Source organism: Pocillopora damicornis, chromosome 6 (genome assembly GCF_964200805.1).
Source record: "Pocillopora damicornis chromosome 6, jaPocDami1.2, whole genome shotgun sequence".
In the NCBI taxonomy this organism is placed as follows: Eukaryota; Metazoa; Cnidaria; class Anthozoa; order Scleractinia; family Pocilloporidae; genus Pocillopora; species Pocillopora damicornis.
The window spans coordinates 18242501-18263550 of NC_142675.1; the positions used below are offsets into that span (position 1 = coordinate 18242501).

General features: G+C 39.2%; 1 protein-coding gene and 1 long non-coding RNA gene across 6 annotated transcripts in view; one reads left to right on the forward strand and one right to left on the reverse strand.

Annotated features, from left to right (window-relative positions):
* Positions 1-1719: 1719 nt before the first annotated feature.
* LOC113682098 (uncharacterized) lies at positions 1720-15716 on the reverse strand. The gene is made up of 8 exons (XM_089210949.1): positions 15356-15716; positions 9602-9809; positions 8168-8478; positions 6631-6771; positions 6024-6346; positions 4592-5740; positions 3790-4054; positions 1720-3262 (listed from the first exon to the last, which is right to left on the reverse strand). Exons 1-8 carry the CDS (start codon positions 15524-15526, stop codon positions 2855-2857), a joined length of 2976 nt encoding a protein of 991 aa, XP_089067075.1. The 5' UTR covers positions 15527-15716; the 3' UTR covers positions 1720-2854.
* Positions 13687-21050, forward strand: part of LOC149044286 (uncharacterized) — a 30487-nt gene continuing 23123 nt past the window's right edge. Inside the window, exons 1-4 of one of the 5 annotated variants that reach the window (XR_016188044.1) lie at positions 13687-13920; positions 14012-14098; positions 16040-16258; positions 17081-19438. This is a non-coding gene — a long non-coding RNA (uncharacterized LOC149044286). Of the gene's footprint in view, positions 14099-16039; positions 16259-17080; positions 19439-21050 lie in introns of those variants that run through there. The other 4 variants (XR_016188042.1, XR_016188043.1, XR_016188046.1 and 1 more) reach the window with 4 other exon arrangements.

A 21050-nucleotide genomic window follows, 5' to 3' on the forward strand; every position in this document is an offset into this window, starting at 1 on the left:
AGTATCAAGTCTGCATGATGAGTTTTATGGATATCAAATCATTTATCATCATATACCTACCTTCACCCTTTGCTAAATCATACAAAGAGGATCGAAGTTGAGGAGCAATAGAGTAGAAGGAGAAGAAGTATACAAAATTTAAAAGCGGGACTCTTTAAAATATCGAGATTGGTTGGTCGCTGATTGCTATGAAATCGCAGCAATCTGAAAGCGCTTGCAGGACTGTAGGAAGTGAAAGGGGCTTACGGAGTTGTTAAATCAAGATGCAGCGAGTAAAGAAAGTCAAATAAATATGGAAGTGAAATTTCCCCAACTATTTCAGTGGGTGGGTTTAAATCAAGATGAATTACAAGTAAAAAATAGAAACGAAGCCTTTTTCTCATTTTACAAAATTAAAAAATTTCTAGAGTTAAATTTTTTTGTCCATTTCAGACAGTAGCAAATTATTTCACATGGGGTTTACACGTGGAAAGGAACGCCTCGTAGACATCATCGTGTTGTGTGGTTCTCCAAAAAATTAGTTAATTGTGAAGAACAGCTTCCCCTCCACCGAAAGTCTGCCAACTGTCGGCAGTTGGCTGACACTAAAGCGACAGACCACCGACAACAAGACCAGCGACCGGTGGTGAAAAAGCTTTATTAGACACTATATTTATGGGACTTTGTTTTCTCTTCCCAAGTTTTATCACACAATTCCGTCATGAAAATGTACGCTACTCAGTATTGAAATACCTTCCAAGGGAACTTCTTTTCACGTCATTTGACCCTTTTAACTCGTGAATTGCGCGCATGCGTAAGAGTGAGTTGTAGATATGATGTGGAGAATGGCACTCCCTCACTCGCTCGATTGGTCGCTTCCTGTAAACGTTTTTTCAATTTTAGGCTTTTGAGTGCATTTGATAGTTTTTGGCGAGTACTAAACAAACGAAATGGCGACCTTTGTTGCTAAGAATAGTGGTGGGTTTAAACGTAATTTTGAAAAGGAGACGTCGCCTAAGGTTTCCAAATAGGGTTCCACACAGGGTTCTCCTTATCAGGTGGTAACCGGTATGATCTACTGCTTGTAAGAGCACTCATTACCGCCTGCAAACGCTCAGAACCCTTAAAAAATACGCATTTATGGTGAGCTAATCTCGTAAGAAAGTGTTTAATTTTTTTTCGCTTTGGTTGCAACAAGCGGTGCCAGCGACTGTCAGGCGTGCGAGGATTCACACTGAAATAAGAGAACAACCTTCGTTTTTCATAAAATTGTAATTTACAATCCTTGAACTTGAAAACAACCCGAAGATTCATTAAAAATATCACTTACTCCGAAGCGTTCGGATTTTACAGGTGTTCATAAGCTTTTTCTGTTATGGCGTGAAATTGGGGACAAAATCGATCATTACATTCCGTATCGTGTGTTTTTTCTGTGTGAAGCAACAAAAGGTGCCGGCGACTGACGAAATTACAGGTTAACAAGAAAATCAAATAACACTTAAACAAATAATTTTGGCTACCGATTTTCAGTGAATTTTTAAAGAACAATTTTCTTTCAAGTTTCAAGAAAATTTGAAATGCAAAAGTTATACTCCAAAAAATTGATAAATAGGCCTGAAATGAGATTCTATCTTATTCTTGATTACGCGGTGCTTAGCACGTGACCAAAATCTACCCAGGCGGAAATCCAAAATGACGGTGGCAGTATAGGCTTATCAAAACTCATTCCCGTTTGTCTCATTTGATAAAGAGGGGATCCTTAATGTTTTCATTAAGACAGTATTGCCTTGATTTTCCAATATTTACAAATATAGACAGTAAATTTCACTTTTCACACAAGGTCACAGAGCACTTTGATTGTGCTTACAACTCCATCTCTGTGATTTCTTTAGACGTAGATATGTGATATCTGACCTTCCAGCATTATGTTTAGTCTTAATATTTAAAAAAGCAGAATGCTCTCTACGAAATCTTCTAGGAGTAAACGATCACAAGTGTCTTAACCAGATGGTAAAACTAACTCTAAAATCCGGCAAAAAGCTTTCATACAAGCTGAAAGAACAACATTTGCCTTTAGAATATTCTTGTTGTTCTTCGTTCAAAATAGTAACAAGTCAACTATTTGATAAACGCCCCAAAAAAATAAGTTGTAAAGAGATTGATACACATGGTAACCAACTCTTATTAAAAGAAATCTACCAAATCATTGAAACTGTTGTATGTGTGTTCCAGTTAACGATACTATGACAATATGACTGGACTGTGCCTTTTTAATATAAGAGAACGGTCGCCTATCTCTTTCTCTCTCTCTTTCTTGATTAAGACTTTTTCGAGTCTCTTTTTCGCTTGCAAGGTCTGAGGGTCTAAAGAGTACCAGAACATAAGAATAGTATACATATTTCAACAACCATCCTGCAGAGAATTAGAGACCTACCATACACCGCTCCTACATTCCGTCAACTCACTGCGTAAGTATCTATGTATTTCATACACTTCTTGTTTTAATTTTCATCCCTAACGAAGCCACTTTTAGGTTCAGGGAAGGGCAGTGGGCTAACAACCCTGTACCGTAACAAAAGATCATCTGACAGACGAGCAACAAAGGAGCCACCTACACCTGTGCGCTTAATTAAGCCTTTCCTGAATCATCCAAAATGACACTGATCTCGATAGAAGTCCTTAGCATCAACACTGATTAAGACCAGAATAGGTTTCTATGATGTACGGACCAAGAGAAAATTGGCGCGGGTGAGGCTAACCTACTTTTTATAACAGTCATATGGGATATCTTAAAACACTCTGAATCACTATTACTCCAAAACAGTCTCCACTTGAAAAGTAAATACGTTCAAGGTGGTTGCCTAATAACCAGTGTTTATGAGGATGGTGCGCCAAATTCCTGATAGAGCTCAGCCAACTTCTCGTAACACTCGCTCGCATCTGGTCGATTATCAGGTTTTTCGTCCCAGCAACGCTGCATCAGCTCTTGCCAACAAGGTGGAGGCTTTTTCGAGCCTCGGACATGTTTAGGTCTTACACCCTCATCAACTTTTTCAAAAAACTCATGCACATTTCCTCCCACGTCAAAAAGGGCTCTGATACCATACCACATCTCCCAGAGCATTATACCGAAGCTGTAGATGTCTGCTTTGTAATCGTACAAACGGGACTTGATCACTTCAGGAGCGAGATACAAAGGAGTTCCCGCCATGGTACCCGTAATCGCTTTGGCCTCTTTAGAAACACCGACATCGGCTACTTTGACAATATTTTCTTGCGACAGCTGTGGGAAAATTAGATAAATTCCATGGAAATTGATATATTTCTAATACCAAAGTCAAAAAATTTCGACTGTTAAAAAATTAAGTCATATTAAAAAAAGGGTAGTCGTCAGGAAAGGCCGAACAGAGATGAATCAGGCGCTGTTATTAAATTTTTTTTTAAAAATCTGTCTCTATTTTCAAAATATCCTTGAAACGCATCATAACCAGTTTTAATACAAATTTTTAACCCCTCTAAGTTGAATCAGTTTTGTTTATGTTAGTTTTCGATAAAACGATAAACATTTTAACCGCTTGTGATTTCCATTAAGAAAAATTGTCCTGTAGAAACCGAGGGCTTACAATATTGAAGGTTTCTCGAAGTGGAACCCGAAACAGACGAGACCTCTTAAAAGAAGGCAAGACATAGTGAAACTGGGTGAAAGCGAGCGAATTAGGATTTGATGAAGTGCGAGATGAGTCTCGAAGGAAGAAGATGATTATAATTATAAATAGTCACGATAACCGTTAGTCCGAATTTTTAACTCACCAATATATTTTCCAGCTTGAGATCTCTGTGAACGATACCTTGTCTGTGGATGTATTCCAAAGCATTGGCGATATCTTTTGCCCATCCGATCACATCTCTCGCAGCTGTAGCAGTTGATGACTTTCCAGGTATATTACCTTCATGCCGAAAAATGTGCCTCAAGTTTTCCTTGCAGAGCTCCATCACCAGTATTGCTTTCAGCCGCTCCCCTTCCTTGCGCAGTGCTGTACCATAGAACTTTACAATGAAGGGATAATTCAGTTTCCTACATAAAAAAAATGTACCGTAAAACAACTTACAATCATAAAACAGTATGCTTATTCTCTATGCTGTCATCCAAACATTTTCTAATACTGACAAGAAAATTTTGGTTATCAATCAAGAGTTCTTCTATTGGTAATCATTTCCCTTATTTTCATGACCTTATGCTTGATTCAGCGGTGATGATGTAAGGAGCAATTAGACACTAGTCCAACTTAAGAGTTGTAAGGGTGATGAATTGTTGGGAAAATGAATGGTGATATGTCTCCCCGTAAAGGTTTTTCTAATTAATATCCCGATGTGCCTTAAATTCTGTGCCTAGATTCTGGGTGTTCTGAAAGCGTCAAAAAAATATCCTGTAATTAAAAGAAATCCCCTTATTACGATGAGATCCATGGACAGAAAAGAATTTTACGATTAAGAAATTATCTTATTGGCTACCGGCCAGAATATATTTAGTGCTTCCCCAAGGTTTTAGGTAGGTTGGGTCTTCTTTCATAAACAATAAACATTTCAAGATCCATAAAATAATAAAACCAACCTGAGTATCTCTGCTTCAGAAAGAATGCCACTAGCAGTATCTTCGTTGAGCTCCTCGTTCCACACTTTCACAGCAACATCTACAGGTTTATCCTTTCCTCGCATCTTCAATTTTCCTCGATAAACAGCAGCAAATGCTCCTTTTCCAAGAGGTGCATACTCTTGCCACTCCAAATCGTCGCAACTGATGTCCATGGTGCGAACCTCTTTAATGCCAAACAGGGCCATCTCATCCCTTATTTTTACATTCCGCTCGTGTAGCGGTTGGTAGAAATCTTCTACTTCTTTCTTAGAACGGTTCTCATCTCTCAATTGTTGACACAACATTTTGTCCTCTTCTATGAGCTGAGGGATCCGTTCTAAGACCTGCTTAAGACAAACCTGAGCTTCTTTAAGCTGTTCCATCACGTACGACTTTAGATGCTGTTCTTCAGCTGCTTCATTCAGATATTCTTGGGAAGCTTTCGCCATAAAGGCACACTTGTCTTTGTTGTACTGTCTTATTTTATTCCAGTTTTCCAACTTCTCTTTAACTGCTATGGCGCCAACTACCGGGACACTGACCACCAGGACAACCAGGCCAACTGGAACCCAAATTGGACTTGTGACCCCGATGATGACTTTTTCGGCGACGCTAAAGTCATCCGATGCCAGTGGGTCACTTCCTGAGCCGACAGCATCTCCGGCTAGGACTGAGCCCTCCAGCATCCGAAGTTGACCTTCGACGTAGCTGAACCTCTCCTGAAAGTATCGAATCAAAGAGGCGCGAGCATCGGAAAAGATATGGTTCTTTTCTTCCCATTCCTCAATCTTTTCTTGAAGTCGCCTCATCAGCGCCTTTTGGATGTAATTCTTTGTCAGTTCCCAGCTTTCTTCAGTATTTGGAACGTCATCTAGTGTCCACAAAGAAAACTGCTCAATAACTTCTGGAGACTTAAGGTATCTGGACAGTGTACTCACAGCGTGGTCTGTCTTGTTTTCGAGGTATGACTGCAGCTCTTTGCTTACTGTACCTTGCTGCCTCTCTATACTTTGGAGGCGGTCAGTGATAAACTTCATTCTATCTATCACATTTTTACGATCTTCGGACGAATTACGAATGAACGCTTTCGTGTGGAGGGCCATACGTGCAAGAAGATAGTCAAGCCACCTGAGAATAAAGGAAATTTTTTCAATTGTCTTTTATACTTCGTCACTATATTTATTCATTCAAAGCCAGGCTGAAGTGTTTCTTGCTTTTTTCGCACTGAGTTAACATTTTATGCACTTTATTACCTTGGCTTATGCCTTTTGTTGCCTGAAAAATACATTTCGCGCAGCCAATCAAAATAAGGATATTTTTCATTCCAATTCTCAGAACTAAAACGACATTTTCAACTGAGATGCAACTTCTTGAATAATAATTCTGTCGCTAAGGATTTAAAGCAATTTACCTCCACTGAATCTGTAGTCTTGCTTCAATACTTTTCAACACCATGGACTTGATACCATTCATTAGTTCAGCAAACTCCTCCGTGACCACTCCAAGCTTCTGAGCTTCACTGGCTTCTTTTGCTGACATATAAATGATCTGAGATTTTGGATCTAAAGAAGGCCAGCACTGCGTGAGCTTCGTCACTACATAGTTCTTAACTTCGTCAGATTCTTCTGACGGCACCTGGTCCCACTTGTTGCAAACGAATAGGGCACAATTTGAGGAAGATTCCCTTTGTTTTTCAAGAGATATCTGTCTGGCGTGTTCGATAAGCTTTTCTACCTGAAGGCAAAGACACAGAATTAGCTATTTGTCGACTCTTTTTGGCTAGTTTAGGCGTTACCTTTTTTTAAAGGCTTTCATGCCTCGCGTAACCGCTCTACAGGAGCAACTCACGTTCGTTATGTTCCTTTTTCTAGCTCATTTGACGAAAAGTTTTGAACAGTTAAGTTAGTCTTACACATCTTTAAAATAGAGGATTCAAAAAATTATAAGAGTCTTGCAGCACATTATTCCTTTAATTATTTTTGCAATGAGAAGGCATTTCGCATTTTAAAGTGCCTTACCCTATCTCGCTGTATTCCACCGGCGTTTTCACTGTTGATGACGTAAATAAATGCGAAAGCTTCTGGAAGGTACTCCTTTACAATGTCATCCATGATGGTAGATTCGCCAATTCCTGGACTGTCGACAATTACGATATTTTCCTAAAAGACACGTAAAATATGAGATGTCACTAGCAAAATATTGAATACGAAAGCGATCTTTGCTTCGATCTTCGATCTTCAAATCCCATACAGCAGGGCGTGAAATTGCGTCTACTACAGGCGCCACTGGGACTAAATTTTTCACTTTGGCGAACAAATCCTGAAATTAGTCGCCAAAATGGCGACTAGAATGCTTCATCATAACCTTAACTAGAGATAAAGTGAATCAAAAGGATTTGCAAAGATAAAGCCGCTGCAAACTTCCTCATAAAGTTTGTTTCCAAAACGCAGCACATGCATCTAAATCGATGACTAGACACCATCTTGGACTTTGGTGACCTTGAGGGTTGTAATTCATCCATCCTAGTGTCCAATTTGTAGCACGTTAGAGATCTTTCACCTAACTTTATTTTGGAGGGTCTATCTAGAACGCTGACATCGTTAAAAAAAGGTTTTGTTTGTCTTTAAAAATGGCGACCAACTTCTTTTGAATTGTCTCCCACTTTGAAAAATTTAGGAGCTAAGTGGCTATCAGAAAAAAAATTAATTTCACGCTCTGCACAGGCCTAAATTTTTTTGATACCATATTTTCACTACTGGTTAAGTAGTGTTCATTACTGCGAAGATCCCTTTCATTTTCATTTCATAATCCGCAGATCACACATGCGATTTGACCTTTGACCTTAGGGATCCCTCTCTAGAGTGCGTTTCGATTGGTTGTCATAAGACCAAACTCAAAGTAATCACAACAATCAATCAGAGAACCCAAAGAAAAAACAAGCGAACAACTCTTTTCAGGGGAAAACGCAAGTCAGTTGCGATCGGTTTTAATTTTGAATGTGATTGGTTACTGAATTGGCATTGGTTTTCTGGACCAATCACAGAGCGAGATTAAGTCCGGATTATTCTCAACTCTCAATCTAACGTCCTCTATATCTGCTCCTTTTAAGTGACATTTTGACATCCTTAGCCGAATTTATCATCAGAATTTAGTCGGACGTGACTTTCAGTCGATACTGCTATCACTCAATTATTAGTGATACATCAAAAGAGATGTGTGTAACTATTCATTTGAGATGTCAACAACCAACTGAGATGTCAACAATCAGTTCTTATGACAAAATAGCGACAAAAACCAAGAAAAATTCCAAATAACAACGTGTGCAAGGAGTTACTTTGCAGAATGGCAAATGATTTGGGAAAAGTTAGGAATTTGGAGACTAAATTTCTCTAACATCCCTTATATCAATTTCAGTTATAAAGGAATATAAAAGACAGTTATAAATCATAAAATACATTCATGCACGAACATTCTTAAGCTTGCTGACATCGACAATATGTTTCTTGAGGTCAATTCTTAGAGACCGAATAATTACTGAGCTTGCTCATTTCTAACCTTCAATAGATTGTGTGGCCAAAACAACTCAATCTTTTCGTAATCTGAGCCCTTTTCTCTGTCAGTCTTTAGGTGGACGAATTCGGAAATCTGTTGAAGGTAACTCTGCTCTGAGGCTTCAGATGGCTCGTCTAAGACGACAGTCTTTGTGGTATCCCCTAATTCTTTGTTTTTAAAGTGCGCCACCAGCTTTGGTGTATCTCCATATCTTAGTTCACAGATGGTGGATGTGGTACTCAGAACGGAGTAAGGAAGAAGCTGCTCTCCAAGGATAAGATTTAACAAAGTACTCTTTCCTGAACTTGTTTCGCCTGTAAGTATCAACAGGTGAAAATAGAGAGAGAGGAACGAAAAAAACATGTTAAGAATGGGTCGATTCTACTTAAGTTACGTCGAACAAGAGAATCTACTTCCCCGGTCATTTCCACCAGAAATCCCAAACAAAACACCATTCCCCCTTCTTCTTCTAATTCGTTTTCTTTAAAAAAACTATTCCTCTTGCTGTCCACAATTATATAGCTTTCACCCAGTTAGCAGCTCGAGGTCGGCCATATTATGTGCCACGTTCAAAAGACAGACTTCCGTTAGAGGAACCATCAATAAATAGTGTTAGTTGGTCTGGACCAGCAGATTCCCACTTTGTCCCCTCATTTTTTCACAAGTGTGTTGTACTTAATTATCAACCAGGCTGGCCAAGTTCAGCTGCAACCTGGTTTGAATGGGGGGGCCTGTGTACTAAGAATAGGATGTTTGGGAAAAGTCGTGAGATGAAAGGACAGGTCAGTGGAGCCCCTTACAACACACAAGAACCAAGTAGCAAATTTGATAATTGAATGAGTGGTCTTTAGTCCATTAATAATAGTTAAATGTTGTGAGATTCAGGGTTTCCGTAGAATTAAAAAAGTGTTCGTGTGACTGTCAAGTTTGATTAGAAGATATTAGGGATAAAGTTCCCTTTATAAACCCTTTAACCACTAAGAGTGACAAGCATCTAATTTCTCCTTACAAGATCACCTCTGACTCACATATTCAGGTCATGGGAATTAAGGAAATGATCATCAAGTAAAAGAGCTCATGATTGTTAAACAAAGTCTCCTTGTCAGTACCTTAGGAAATGTATAGAGAACAGTATGGGGAATATGCAAACTGATCTTAAGGTATTAAGGGTAAATATAACTTAAGGGAGTATATTACACGAAAGCTCAATTAAGAGAGGATGAAATATACTGAGTGTAATAACCTAAAAGAAATATAGTTTTATTCTACTTCATGGCTCGATCACTAGCTTTCTAATTAGCTGAGGTTGGATTAGTAGAATAGCTGAATGAAGCCTTCTTTTCTTTGTCAGTCTTGAATTTAAGTCTATTGGTTGAGGACGTTGGTGAAACTAAAATTTCAAAGCAGTGGCGGTCAAACTATTTATTTATAACAAACCTGCAACAAGAACAATGTACTCCTTTTTCAGCAGATTTTGTTCGTGGGAAGCGATTTTTTCCTTGAGGTTCCCGATGTTCTGTTCTAAAAGGTTATGAACTTTTCCATCCATACTTTGCAAGCAATCATCTGTGCGTTCGTAGAAACCGAGCAAGGTTGCTCGTTTTCTCTCGTCTTCTTTCTTTGCCTCCGTCAACACTGAAAAGGCCTGATAAATGGCACAAAATGAAACAAATGCTGTGCATCAACATTCGCCTCTGTAAATTAATTATTACTTTTCAGCCTAATTGGTTAATTTAACCGTTTTAAAGTCATTTTTGAAATCCGCAGTGCAACCATCGATAGCTATTGTTTGCGGTACGTTACCCATGATTACTTAGGTAAATATGCATGTATTGTGTGAACAAAAACAATTTTTGATGTTTAGCCATAGCAGGAAAGGACTACAACTCTTCGCTGACGATTACAAATAGTATAACGCATCTGTGGCTTCCTTTGACCGTATAAAAGTATCGGCTCACTCCAGGCTTTAAGAGAGTGTCTCCGGTAAGAGCGGTCCGGTCGATTTTGCTTGAGGCACGGATTTCGCTCGTTTCTCGTGTGTTGTAAGACATTCGTGTACCTATACTAAAACCACAATCAGTTTGATCGGATCTCTTTATTTCTCAGAGTTTTACGGAAATTAAATTTCACTCGAGCGAAGGCTTGTCGTGACACTTTTCAAGATTTTAATTTCATACAACTTTGGAGGACAATTTACAAAAAACTACGGAACTCAGCAAAAAACAAATACCACAGCCATGTATATTAACTCTATCTTATCTATCGAGGCGACTTTCGCAAACATCACGTGTCAATCAAGGAAACAGGGAGACTTGAATGACACCTTATCGGTTCGCCTAAATCACACACGCCAAAAACGATCAAATTCAAGATAAATTTTTGAAAAGGTGAGGCGTTCTTAACTGATCCAACTAATATAGCTAAAAAGTAGGTGCCATAGAAAAGATAACGACAGGAAAAAACTTTGCGGCCCGACCTTTACGAGAACTTTATAACTCCGTGAACTTACCTAATTTTCGGCAATCTCCAAGTTTGGCCGCCATTTTGAGGGAATTGTCAACATGAAGCGTAACCGATATAAATCAAGCAGATAGATCTAAAACCGTCAGAAATACATACGAAAGCAATTGAAATGAACTTTACTTTCAATTCAAGCGTTAAAATTTGAAATTGTTCGTTAAACTTACAATCCCCATGCGACCATTTATTCCAACAATTCAAACACTACAACTTTCTGAATTCCCCTCGTCGATTCCACCGCAAGAAATAACCTGTACCACCCAAGCTTCGACTCGAATGTGAAGTACGAATCAAATAACATAACTGCTTCAACTTCACGGCAATATCACGCTGGTATTTTTATTTTCCGATCGACAAGAACGGTGATCAAGAATCGATCGGTTTGTTTACCTCATAAACGTGACCGCTGACCAGCTGCTGAGTGAAAACAGTACGGTTCAGTGGCGAGGAGCGGGGTGAGGGGTGGGTGCGAGCAGATTATCAGAAGATTTTTGGGAACATTCGAACATATGCATTAATGTATCATGATAAACATTAGGATTCTCAGTCTTAATGCGAAGGCATGCTTCGTGTTGCAGACAACTTTTATTTTACTTAGTATTCTTTTTTATTTCAAATACATTTCGTTCCAAATAGGACTAGCATCAGTTCATAGATTTAAAAACAAATCTTTACCACGTAAATAAATGTGTTTAGATAATCGAGATAACCATTGAACCTATTGTATCGCACCGGAAATAACGTGTCTTGTCTTTGCCCAACTCTGAGAGCGTGGAGCGGCAAAGACGCAAGATACGAGTCTCGCGTCTCGCGGCTTCTCCATACTCACAGGATACGCGTGACCTCACTATCTTTAAGAAAAATAAGAGACTGCTCGAAGTCTGTAAGTATTCCGTTCAACCATTTCATGAGAGTGACGCGAGTCTTTCGATTGAGTGAGAAAGTCACAAACCCATTCTTTACCTCACGAGCGTAACCACTGACCACTCACGAATTACAATAGGCTTCTCCTCTGACGCGGAAATTAAAATCGTATCGAATATACAAAGTTATAGTGAGTTCCTTTAGACTCCCGAACTTGTATCGCGTTGGAAACAATTACAAGTACAGGAAGAAGTTGTTCATTAGCGAGACGTTCATTATGTCTCAGGACTCCTTTTGAATAACAAAGATGGAAAAAACTTTGGTTCATCGTGTGGCTTCAGTGGTTTGGTACGACTGTCTGAATGCAATGACGAAGTAAAACATCATTTGATAAGCTGCCACCTGTCTAAAGAGGTTTTTACGTGAAAATGAGCTAATCTTGGCAATTAACCTCGCTCAGGAGTATAAACAAAAAAATGTGGATTTGCTATAGGCATCGCCACACTCTGGGGAAGTTTTGGAGAAGTGGAAAGGTAACATGTCAGTATCCTGATCATGATGGTGTCAGGAAGCGTATCCAAGGCAGAGATGTAATTACCTTGCATATGTCTCAGGACATTCAAAAGCTTTTTGGAGTTATTATTCCAGTTGAATCTGGTAGTCTTCAGTAACATTTTCTGTTATCTATTTTTGTCACGTAACATATCTGCTCGAAAAGAGAAGAAATTCTTTATTAGATGAAGGGTACTTAAGTACATATCACGTTAAAAAAATAGATCTATGTGTAAGTGCTTTTAATTACAGATGGAAATATGTACAATGTTGCTCGATTGATAATCAATAATGTTTTTGTAGAAGATCAAATCACCTGACAACGCAAAATACTTACTCATGCGTACGGTTCACAATTATTTGCGGTCAGTTTTCCTCAGTTTGTATGATTCTCATAAACCAGTATGATTAAATTTGCAGACCAAAACACCCCTTATTTGATTAAGAATAATAAAAGTAAACAGTGCATGTCGGTTTTTAATTCCTGATGGATGCTACTGGGCTTTACTTTAACTGAGAAATTTGCAATCGCTTACCTCAGCTCTCTGTGTCTCATGCCGTAAGAAGCACAAGAAAAAAGTTGATGATAGTGAGTCTTGTCTGAGACAAGAAGAATCAGAGAAGAATCTACGGTCCCCAGAAACGCCACTTTTAAACACGAGACAACTAAGGTAAATTGAATTAAGTGTTATTTGTTTTATTTAAAACTATCGTTCAGATTATAAGATACCCGAAAAACTCTCTCCACCGATTTTTTCTTACATTCTGTTCATAAAAAGTTTCAATAATTATAAAGGATTTCTTGTTGATCGTCTTAATAGTAACAGTTTCCAGGATCCAAGGGAAGCAAAAGAGAGAACAATTTTCTGTGTAGCTAGGTAAGGCGACATGCCGGCTTTATACTTCTTCCATCGTGATAACGATAATGATGACAACAATGAGCAAAAAGCACCGTCCGCTAATGATGACGATTATCATAGTTATTAACAAATCTAAGTTATAGTCCTGAAAAAATCTCAGGGGGGCCTTTGAACAATCCACTTAATCTCGCCAGAAGTCAAAGCTGCCTACACTCATTCTAAGGTTCGTGCAATTTTACGACGAATTTTCAATTCCGGTGTGTTGCATGCGCGACTTTTGATAGAAAAAAACCTGCACGCGTCATAACTTAAAAGAACGTTTCAGCGGAATGAATCAAATCTCTATCACTTTGCATACATTCTTGGGAACAGAAAAAATTACTTAGAGCAAACATTCTAAGTATAGTGTTCATTCCGTGCAATGGGGCATAAACAAAAGGTTCTGGTGGAAAAGACACCTTATTTTATACCACTGATGACAAGCAAAAAGGTTATATGGGTACCCGGTTAAAAATATATTGATAACTCTATTAATTAATACCAGTTCTAATTTAAAGGAGAAAGTTATGAGAATAAAAGTTGCCTGTACCACGAAGCATGCCTTCACTGTTTATACTGATAGTCCTAGAGCTTTTGGAGCATGTATTCGAATATCTTATGACGATAAGCCCGCCACCCACCCCACCCCGCGCTATGCTGTTTTCACTTAGCGGCTGGTCAGCGGTCACGTTTATGAGGTAAACAAACCGATCGATTCCTGATCACCGTTCTTGTCGATCGGAAAATGAAAATACCAGCATGATATAGCCGCGAAGATGAAGCAGTTATGTTACTTGATTCGTACTTCTCATTCGAGTCGAAGCTTGGGTGGTACAGGTTATTTCTTGCGGTGGAATCGACGAGGGGAATTCAGAAAGTTGTAGTGTTTGAATTGTTGGAATAAATGGTCGCATGGGGATTGTAAGTTTAACGAACAATTTCAAATTTTAACGCTTGAATTGAAAGTAAAGTTCATTTCAATTGCTTTCGTATGTATTTCTGACGGTTTTAGATCTATCTGCTTGATTTATATCGGTTACGCTTCATGTTGACAATTCCCTCAAAATGGCGGCCAAACTTGGAGATTGCCGAAAATTAGGTAAGTTCACGGAGTTATAAAGTTCTCGTAAAGGTCGGGCCGCAAAGTTTTTTCCTGTCGTTATCTTTTCTATGGCACCTACTTCTTAGCTATATTAGTTGGATCAGTTAAGAACGCCTCACCTTTTCAAAAATTTATCTTGAATTTGATCGTTTTTGGCGTGTGTGATTTAGGCGAACCGATAAGGTGTCATTCGAGTCTCCCTGTTTCCTTGATTGACACGTGATGTTTGCGAAAGTCGCCTCGATAGATAAGATAGAGTTAATATACATGGCTGTGGTATTTGTTTTTTGCTGAGTTCCGTAGTTTTTTGTAAATTGTCCTCCAAAGTTGTATGAAATTAAAATCTTGAAAAGTGTCACGACAAGCCTTCGCTCGAGTGAAATTTAATTTCCGTAAAACTCTGAAAAATAAAGAGATCCGATCAAACTGATTGTGGTTTTAGTATAGGTATATGAATGTCTTACAACACACGAGAAACGAGCGAAATCCGTGTCTCAAGCAAAATCGACCGGACCGCTCTTACAGAGACACTCTCTTAAGTCCGTGATCATTTATTTTACAGAAATTATGCAAGCATTTCTAAGAAAATGAAGAAATGTAAACCTGATACAATCGTCAACATTTTCCCAAATGGTTAACATGTTTTCGAACTACAACCACAAAGCGATAGGAAAAAGCAGAATTGAAGTAGATTTCTCCAAAATGTTTCAATCCTCGATGTTCTAGGAGCCGTATTATCAACTTGAACCCTCAAAGCACGATCGTTGCTCAACGAAGCCTACTAAATTAACGACAGCGGTATGCATGATAAACTCTTACAGTAGAAGCAAAACTTTCCAATTGCGTATTTTTAATCATTTTGCTGACACCCAGTTGTAAGAATCGTTTATGGAAGTATCAATAAGTAATTAGCTGCCTTTTAGATTGCTCTACGTACTGTGAACTTAGAGAAACATTTGGCGAGTGAATGACGAGTGCAACGATTTCCGTCCACGAGAATAAGATTTCTTCAAGTACTATTCATTTCTGAGATGCCATCATTGAATGGATCGCCATGGGATAAAATTGCAAACGATGACTCAGTTAGCATGAAGAGATTGTTCAACAATTCGTTACTGAATTTCACGATATGGTCTGCGTCTACCATTTATTAAAGGTCACATCTAGATAATTCCGCCATTGTGCTGAAAATGTCGTTTATAAATTGAGTTTGCTGGTTGTCCATATTTTAAAAAGATATAGTAGGGTTCTCACCTCCTTTGCCGTCCAACTTGACTTCTTCTCTGACGACTGGAGTGTCTCTTTCACTTTTGCTTTCATTTGGTCCAACGTTTTCAGCCCTTTGGACGGAATTTTAAGTGTCGCCATTGTGTTTGCCATCTCCATGATGTCGTCGATCTTGTCAATGTCTAGTAATGCACTCATGTTGCAAATCGATAACTTGAACGGTTATGATCAAAATTTCATCAGTTTCAAGATTAAGAAAGCTTTTAGAATTGCGAAAAAGGAAAAACCAAAACCTTTGTTTCATTTCTCACAGTCCAATTTACACAGGGGGTCTGATTACTGTAGTGCATTGACACAGATCCCTGTCACTGTCGGCATTGTCTGAGCTTTTCTGGCAGTCAGCGTGACTAGTCACGCAATAGGTAAATTTCGAGAAGAATTATTCAAATATAGATATAGGTACATAGAGAAAGTTACAGGGAATAACGTTTTGTTGATTACAATCAATGCTAGTCTTTTTATAATGTTTGTCAAAGAGGAGCGTTATATCCCAAAAATCGCAGGTCCTCAAAAATTGAGGTTAGGCAAATCGATATTTCAAGGCGAGACTCTGATGGCGCTCAAGTTTTGCTTGTCTTCTCTCTTTATCGTTGCTGACTTGTGTTTTTGTTTACTTTATTCATTCGTAATGTCATTTCTTTTACTGATTAGAACAAGCAGAATATAAACAGTCTATATTCCCTTGTTGGAACCCTGTACCACGTGGATCGTCACAGAAGTATCATGCCTGTAAAGCACAGTACGTCATGTCGTTTGGTTGTCAGGGTGAGATCTACCCAGAATTCTCTGTTGCTCGAAAAAAAAGACGCCTCCTCGTCCCTTTGGCTAGGAATGGAGCTAATTGAAAAAGGGCCGAGGGCCAAAGTGCGAGTAACTATTTTCATTTTTCATTTCTTGCTCAAATGTAACGAATGACATATACAAGTATTCATTTCTTTAGTATGCTGCGTGAGTGGGAGAGTAAACCAGGGTAATTTAGTGTTTTCAACTGAGTTTATAACCTAAATTGGCCACCGTAAAGAGTTAAAAGGCCGACGTTCGAGCGTTAGCCCTTCGTCAGAGCGACTGGATTGAAAAAATTCTGAGGCAAGAGTTAGTGGTCGCAGCAATTAAAAGACAAATGAATAAAGGGGGTAAGTGTCTAAAGAAACTGTGCTGCTGCATCGGTGAACTTAGCCCTTCGTCAATCGCTCTGACGAAGGGCTAAAACGTCAGCCTTATAACTCTTTAGGGTGGCCAATTTACGTTCTCAACTCAGTTGATAACACTAAATTACCCTGGTTTACTCTCTCACTCACGCAGCACCACAGTTTCTTTAGAACCTTACCCCCTTTATAAAAGAAGTTATTGTATCAGGTGACTAGTCTGTCGTGCATAGTGCGAGACTGTAAGACTCAGATTCCGAGTCCATCAGAATCTGAGTCCATCAATCCATCCAGCCACTCACCCACCTACCTATCATTGACATAGATAAAAATCGTGATTACAGCATCTATTCAACAGAGGCTATTTCTATTGTCCTGTTGTGTGAGGACGAAAGAACCCTTGAACTCAATCACTGTGCACGCATCGAATTATCTCCTACATACCAATGTGTTTCCAGTTTGAGATCTCTGTGAATTATGCCCTTATTATGTATGAATTCCAAAGCTTTGGCAATGTCTTTCGCTCATCCTATCACGTTTTTTGCAGCCGAAGTTTTTCTAGAGAGATCACATACATTGTCCTGATTTCGGAAAATGTGCTTCGTCAAGTTCTCCCTGCAGAGCTCCATGACAAGGATTGGTCTCAATTCACCCTTCTACTTCAGAAGTGTTGCGCCGTACATCTTTGCAATGAGGGGATGAATCAGCTTCCTAAAAAAGGCACAATAAGAAATCGAGCTATGAAATAATTGTTTGCTGGTCGTCCCAGTCTCGGTAGCTCATTACCTCTACACATAACACCCGTAAAAACACTTTACGAAAAGGAGAGTACAATGGTCACACTGGGAGGAACTCAGAACTCTTCACTTTCCGTTAGAAAGCATCAGGGAAATCGAATTACCAGACCTTAAGGAATTAGCCAACGATAACTCTGGGAACCGACCCACAATTACTTCGTTTGAAGTCCTAAGCTAGTTCGTTAACGTTACAAGTTGGTTCGGTCAATTAAGTCTTAAGTGAGTTCGCTTACAACTCAAGATGGTGCGTTAAAAATTCAACTTTGCTTTGTTCGCCACCAACTTAGGTTTGCAGGCGAACAACTTAAAATAGGTGAGCTCATAACTCAGGTTGGTGCAGTAGCGAGTTAGTTGGGCCCGCTAACAACTTACAGATGAGTTCGCCAATACCTCAGATTAGTTCGCTAACAACTTAGGTTGGTTTGTTAACAAGTAGCCAAGTTTGCTGACAACTAAGTTTGGTTCGCTAACAAGTTAGGTTGGTTCAGTCGCCAACAAATTAGGATAAGTGAGTCTGCTGGCAACCAAAGTTAACTCGGTAGCAAGTCAGGTTACTTCAGTAACATCTTTAAGTGATTTCGCACGCAACCCGAGTCAGTTGTTTGTTTGCAACTTTCTTTTACAGCGTGGGTGAGTTCGCCCGCAACTCAAGTGGATTCGCAGAAAACTTGGGTGAGCAGAAGTCGACAACAACTTTAGCCCCCTGTTTTATTTTGTTTTTTGTATGACGTACGTAGGAGGAATGTATTTCAAAAGTTGTGGAGGAAATCGGCCCCAGATCCTCTACAAACTAGCGTCCCCGGCGCTCGTTTTCAAGCCTCCTCAATTGAATTAAAATAAGCTCCGCCGTCCCTTTTTCTGTCATCCTGGGTGAGTTCGCCAGCGAACTAGGTGAGTGTCAAGTTGTGCTCCGTGAAGGCCATTAGATTGTAAAGGTGAACTAAACATAGCAGTGAACAAAGAAAAAAAAACTGTAAAACTGCATAAGCTAACCTTAGGGTGTCTGTTTTAGAAAGGAAGCTTATTGCACTGCCACTAGTCAGCGCCTTTTTTTCACACTTTCAATGCTTCGTCAACGGGCTTCTTTTCCTCATGCAGCTTTGAGGTTCCTCGATAAACGGAAGCAAAAGAGCCACTTCCGAGAGGTGATCCTCGGTCATCTTTCCATTCTAAGTCCTCGCAACTGATGTCCATGGTACCTGCTTCTTTGATGCCAAAGTCGGCCATCTTTCCTCTTAAATCTGAAGTCTTCATCTATAAATCTCTAACATCTTGCTGTAAGCGTTTCTGCTGTAACAAGAATTTTTCAGTTTTAAACTCTTCCCCGACGAGGGACATAACTTGTTGTCTGTCAGCCATCTTTGTAAGATATTCTTGAGAGGCTTCCGCCATGAACTTGCACTTGTCTATCTTTTACTTTTTTTTTTTTTTAACTCCCATTATCTAGCCTTTCTTTGGCAGCCATAGTTCCATTTACCGGAGCAACGGGAACCCAGATAGGACCCGCGACTCTGATAATGACTATCTCTCTCAAGCTGGATCAGTTGATGATGAGCTGGCTACACTATCCGCTTTAAGTGAGTTCTGGACATTTTGATTCTGTCGCTCAACTCATTTGGAATACCGTAACAGGTTCTGTGTCAGTAAAGTGAGAGATTCTGAGAAAACAATGATCTGTATCTCCCAATCTTCGATCTTCTCCTGAAGTCGTTTCACTGATGCTTTTTTTATATTTTCCTCTCTCACTTTCCAATTCCCCGACGTCTGATACATTGTCTAATGACCACGAAGTAAAATATTGCTGATGTTCTGGGGAGTTGAGGAATTTGGACAATTCCCGGGCAGCTGAGGCCTTGATTGTCGAGTTCAGCTTTTTGTCTACCGTGCACTGCTGACTTTCAGTCACAAAATTCATCACCTCTACTACTGAAGGATCGCGTAGAGTTGCGATAGGCCATATGTGAAAGAGGGTAGTAAAGCACCTGAAAAATAGAACATCACGAGTTAGCGCGAACAACAGAAATTCAGCAAAGCCTGTAACTACAAACTAATTGTGTAAATCACCTTTTGACCTCTAAATCAATTAACAAATAACCAATTTGAAGTTATTCTTTGCAATTTCTTTAACTGCAGTTCACTTGGGAGACATTATTTACTTTTTTAATTTATCTGCAATTAAATTCCTCATTTGAGAATGACTCCGCGAAACTCCCTAAATTTGCCCCTCCCAAACATGTGGCTTCGTTGCTTATTTGGTAGTAAGGGAACATAGGTTCCAAACCCTTCATTACATTTTACTCAGGACTCTTTCTCGCAATTTCTTTGACTTCATATTCTACAATCTGATTAGCATCGAGGAAGGGCGGAAATTTCGCAAAGTTTACTTAGTTTGAACCCCTAATGGACATTCAGAAAAGCCTTTAGCCAGTCTTCAATTTCAGATTTATCAGTCTCAGACAAATTACCTCCATTGCTTCTCCAAGTTTGTTTAACTGCCTTTTAAAACCATGGATGAAATACCATTTATCAGTGAAGCGCATGTAGCATCATTAGAAGTTTCTCCGAGGATTTGTGCGTTGCTCTCATTGCTTGATGAAATCTAAATGATTTGTTACTCCGGGTCCTCACCGGGCCAACGCTCTGTGAGATCCTTTATAATGCAACTCTTAAGCTTTTAAGCCCCTTGTGGCAGTACTTGATCCAACTTGGTTAAATTCAAAAGAGGACAAGTTGACGAAGACTTCATTCGTTGGTGCAGAAATGCACTGATCTGTTTGGCGTATGCGATTTATTTTTTATACCTGATCACAAACAGTTAAAAGAAACATGAGTTGTGCCTTCGGATGAACCTCGAGCAATGGTCGACCTTTATACGATACACACCCTTCTGTACCTTTTGTCCCGAGGATGGCTCTTTCAATTAATCTTGTTCTAAAACCTTGACAACAACTACCTCTTTTAGACAACAACGATCACTGAAGTGCAACTGCAGAAAATCACGTCTCGACAGCAACCATTAAATCATTTTAGCCCTTTCACTCCCACAAGTGATCAAGACAGAATTTCTCCTCACAATATGAATGCAATATCAAGCAGGTAGGTGACGAGAATATAGAAAAATATCAATTATGGGATTATTAGTTGATCCAATACCAAATTCTCTGAACTATATAACATCATAAGAATAGTATGGCCGACATTAACTTGAAGGAGAATTACCAATGAGATCTTGCAATTGAATGGGTTAACAAAAAAAAAATAATAATAACTCCCCCCTTCCTGTAAAGTTGAATCTTTTGGGAAAGTTCCACAACATGTGAGTTTTTACTTTTTTGGTTTGTTTGTATATATTTTTTAAAATCTTTTGTTGTACCGTATAAAATTAACTTTTATCTATGCATTCCTCCGTCATATACACCACTGACGAAGCAGATGAATGCGGAGGCTTCTTTAAGGTACGCCTTTGCCTTTTCATTTATGGTGGGGGATTCAAAAGTTCCAAGGATGTTAACTATAACAACCACGAAATCTAGTCAATCGATTTTAACCTTTAGGATTTTGACGATGTGTCTATGTATCTAAAGCTTCCTCGTCACTTTTTGTGGACTACAAAAATAGAAGAAAAAAAAAGAATGGCTGAAAGGATGAGGGAATCGATGGAGGGAATGACGAAAGGGTACATCGGTGATCTTCCTCGAATAAGCGCCCACGTGATGATAA

Coding starts and splice junctions, on each gene's coding strand:
- LOC113682098 (XM_089210949.1), bottom strand. CDS start 15,526: ATGAGTGCATTACTAGACATTGACAAGATCGACGACATCATGGAGATG. Junction 9,810..15,355: donor CAAGTTGGACGGCAAAGGAG/GTGAGAACCCTA, acceptor GCCATTTATCAG/GCCTTTTCAGTGTTGACGGA. Junction 8,479..9,601: donor GTACATTGTTCTTGTTGCAG/GTTTGTTATAAA, acceptor TGATACTTACAG/GCGAAACAAGTTCAGGAAAG.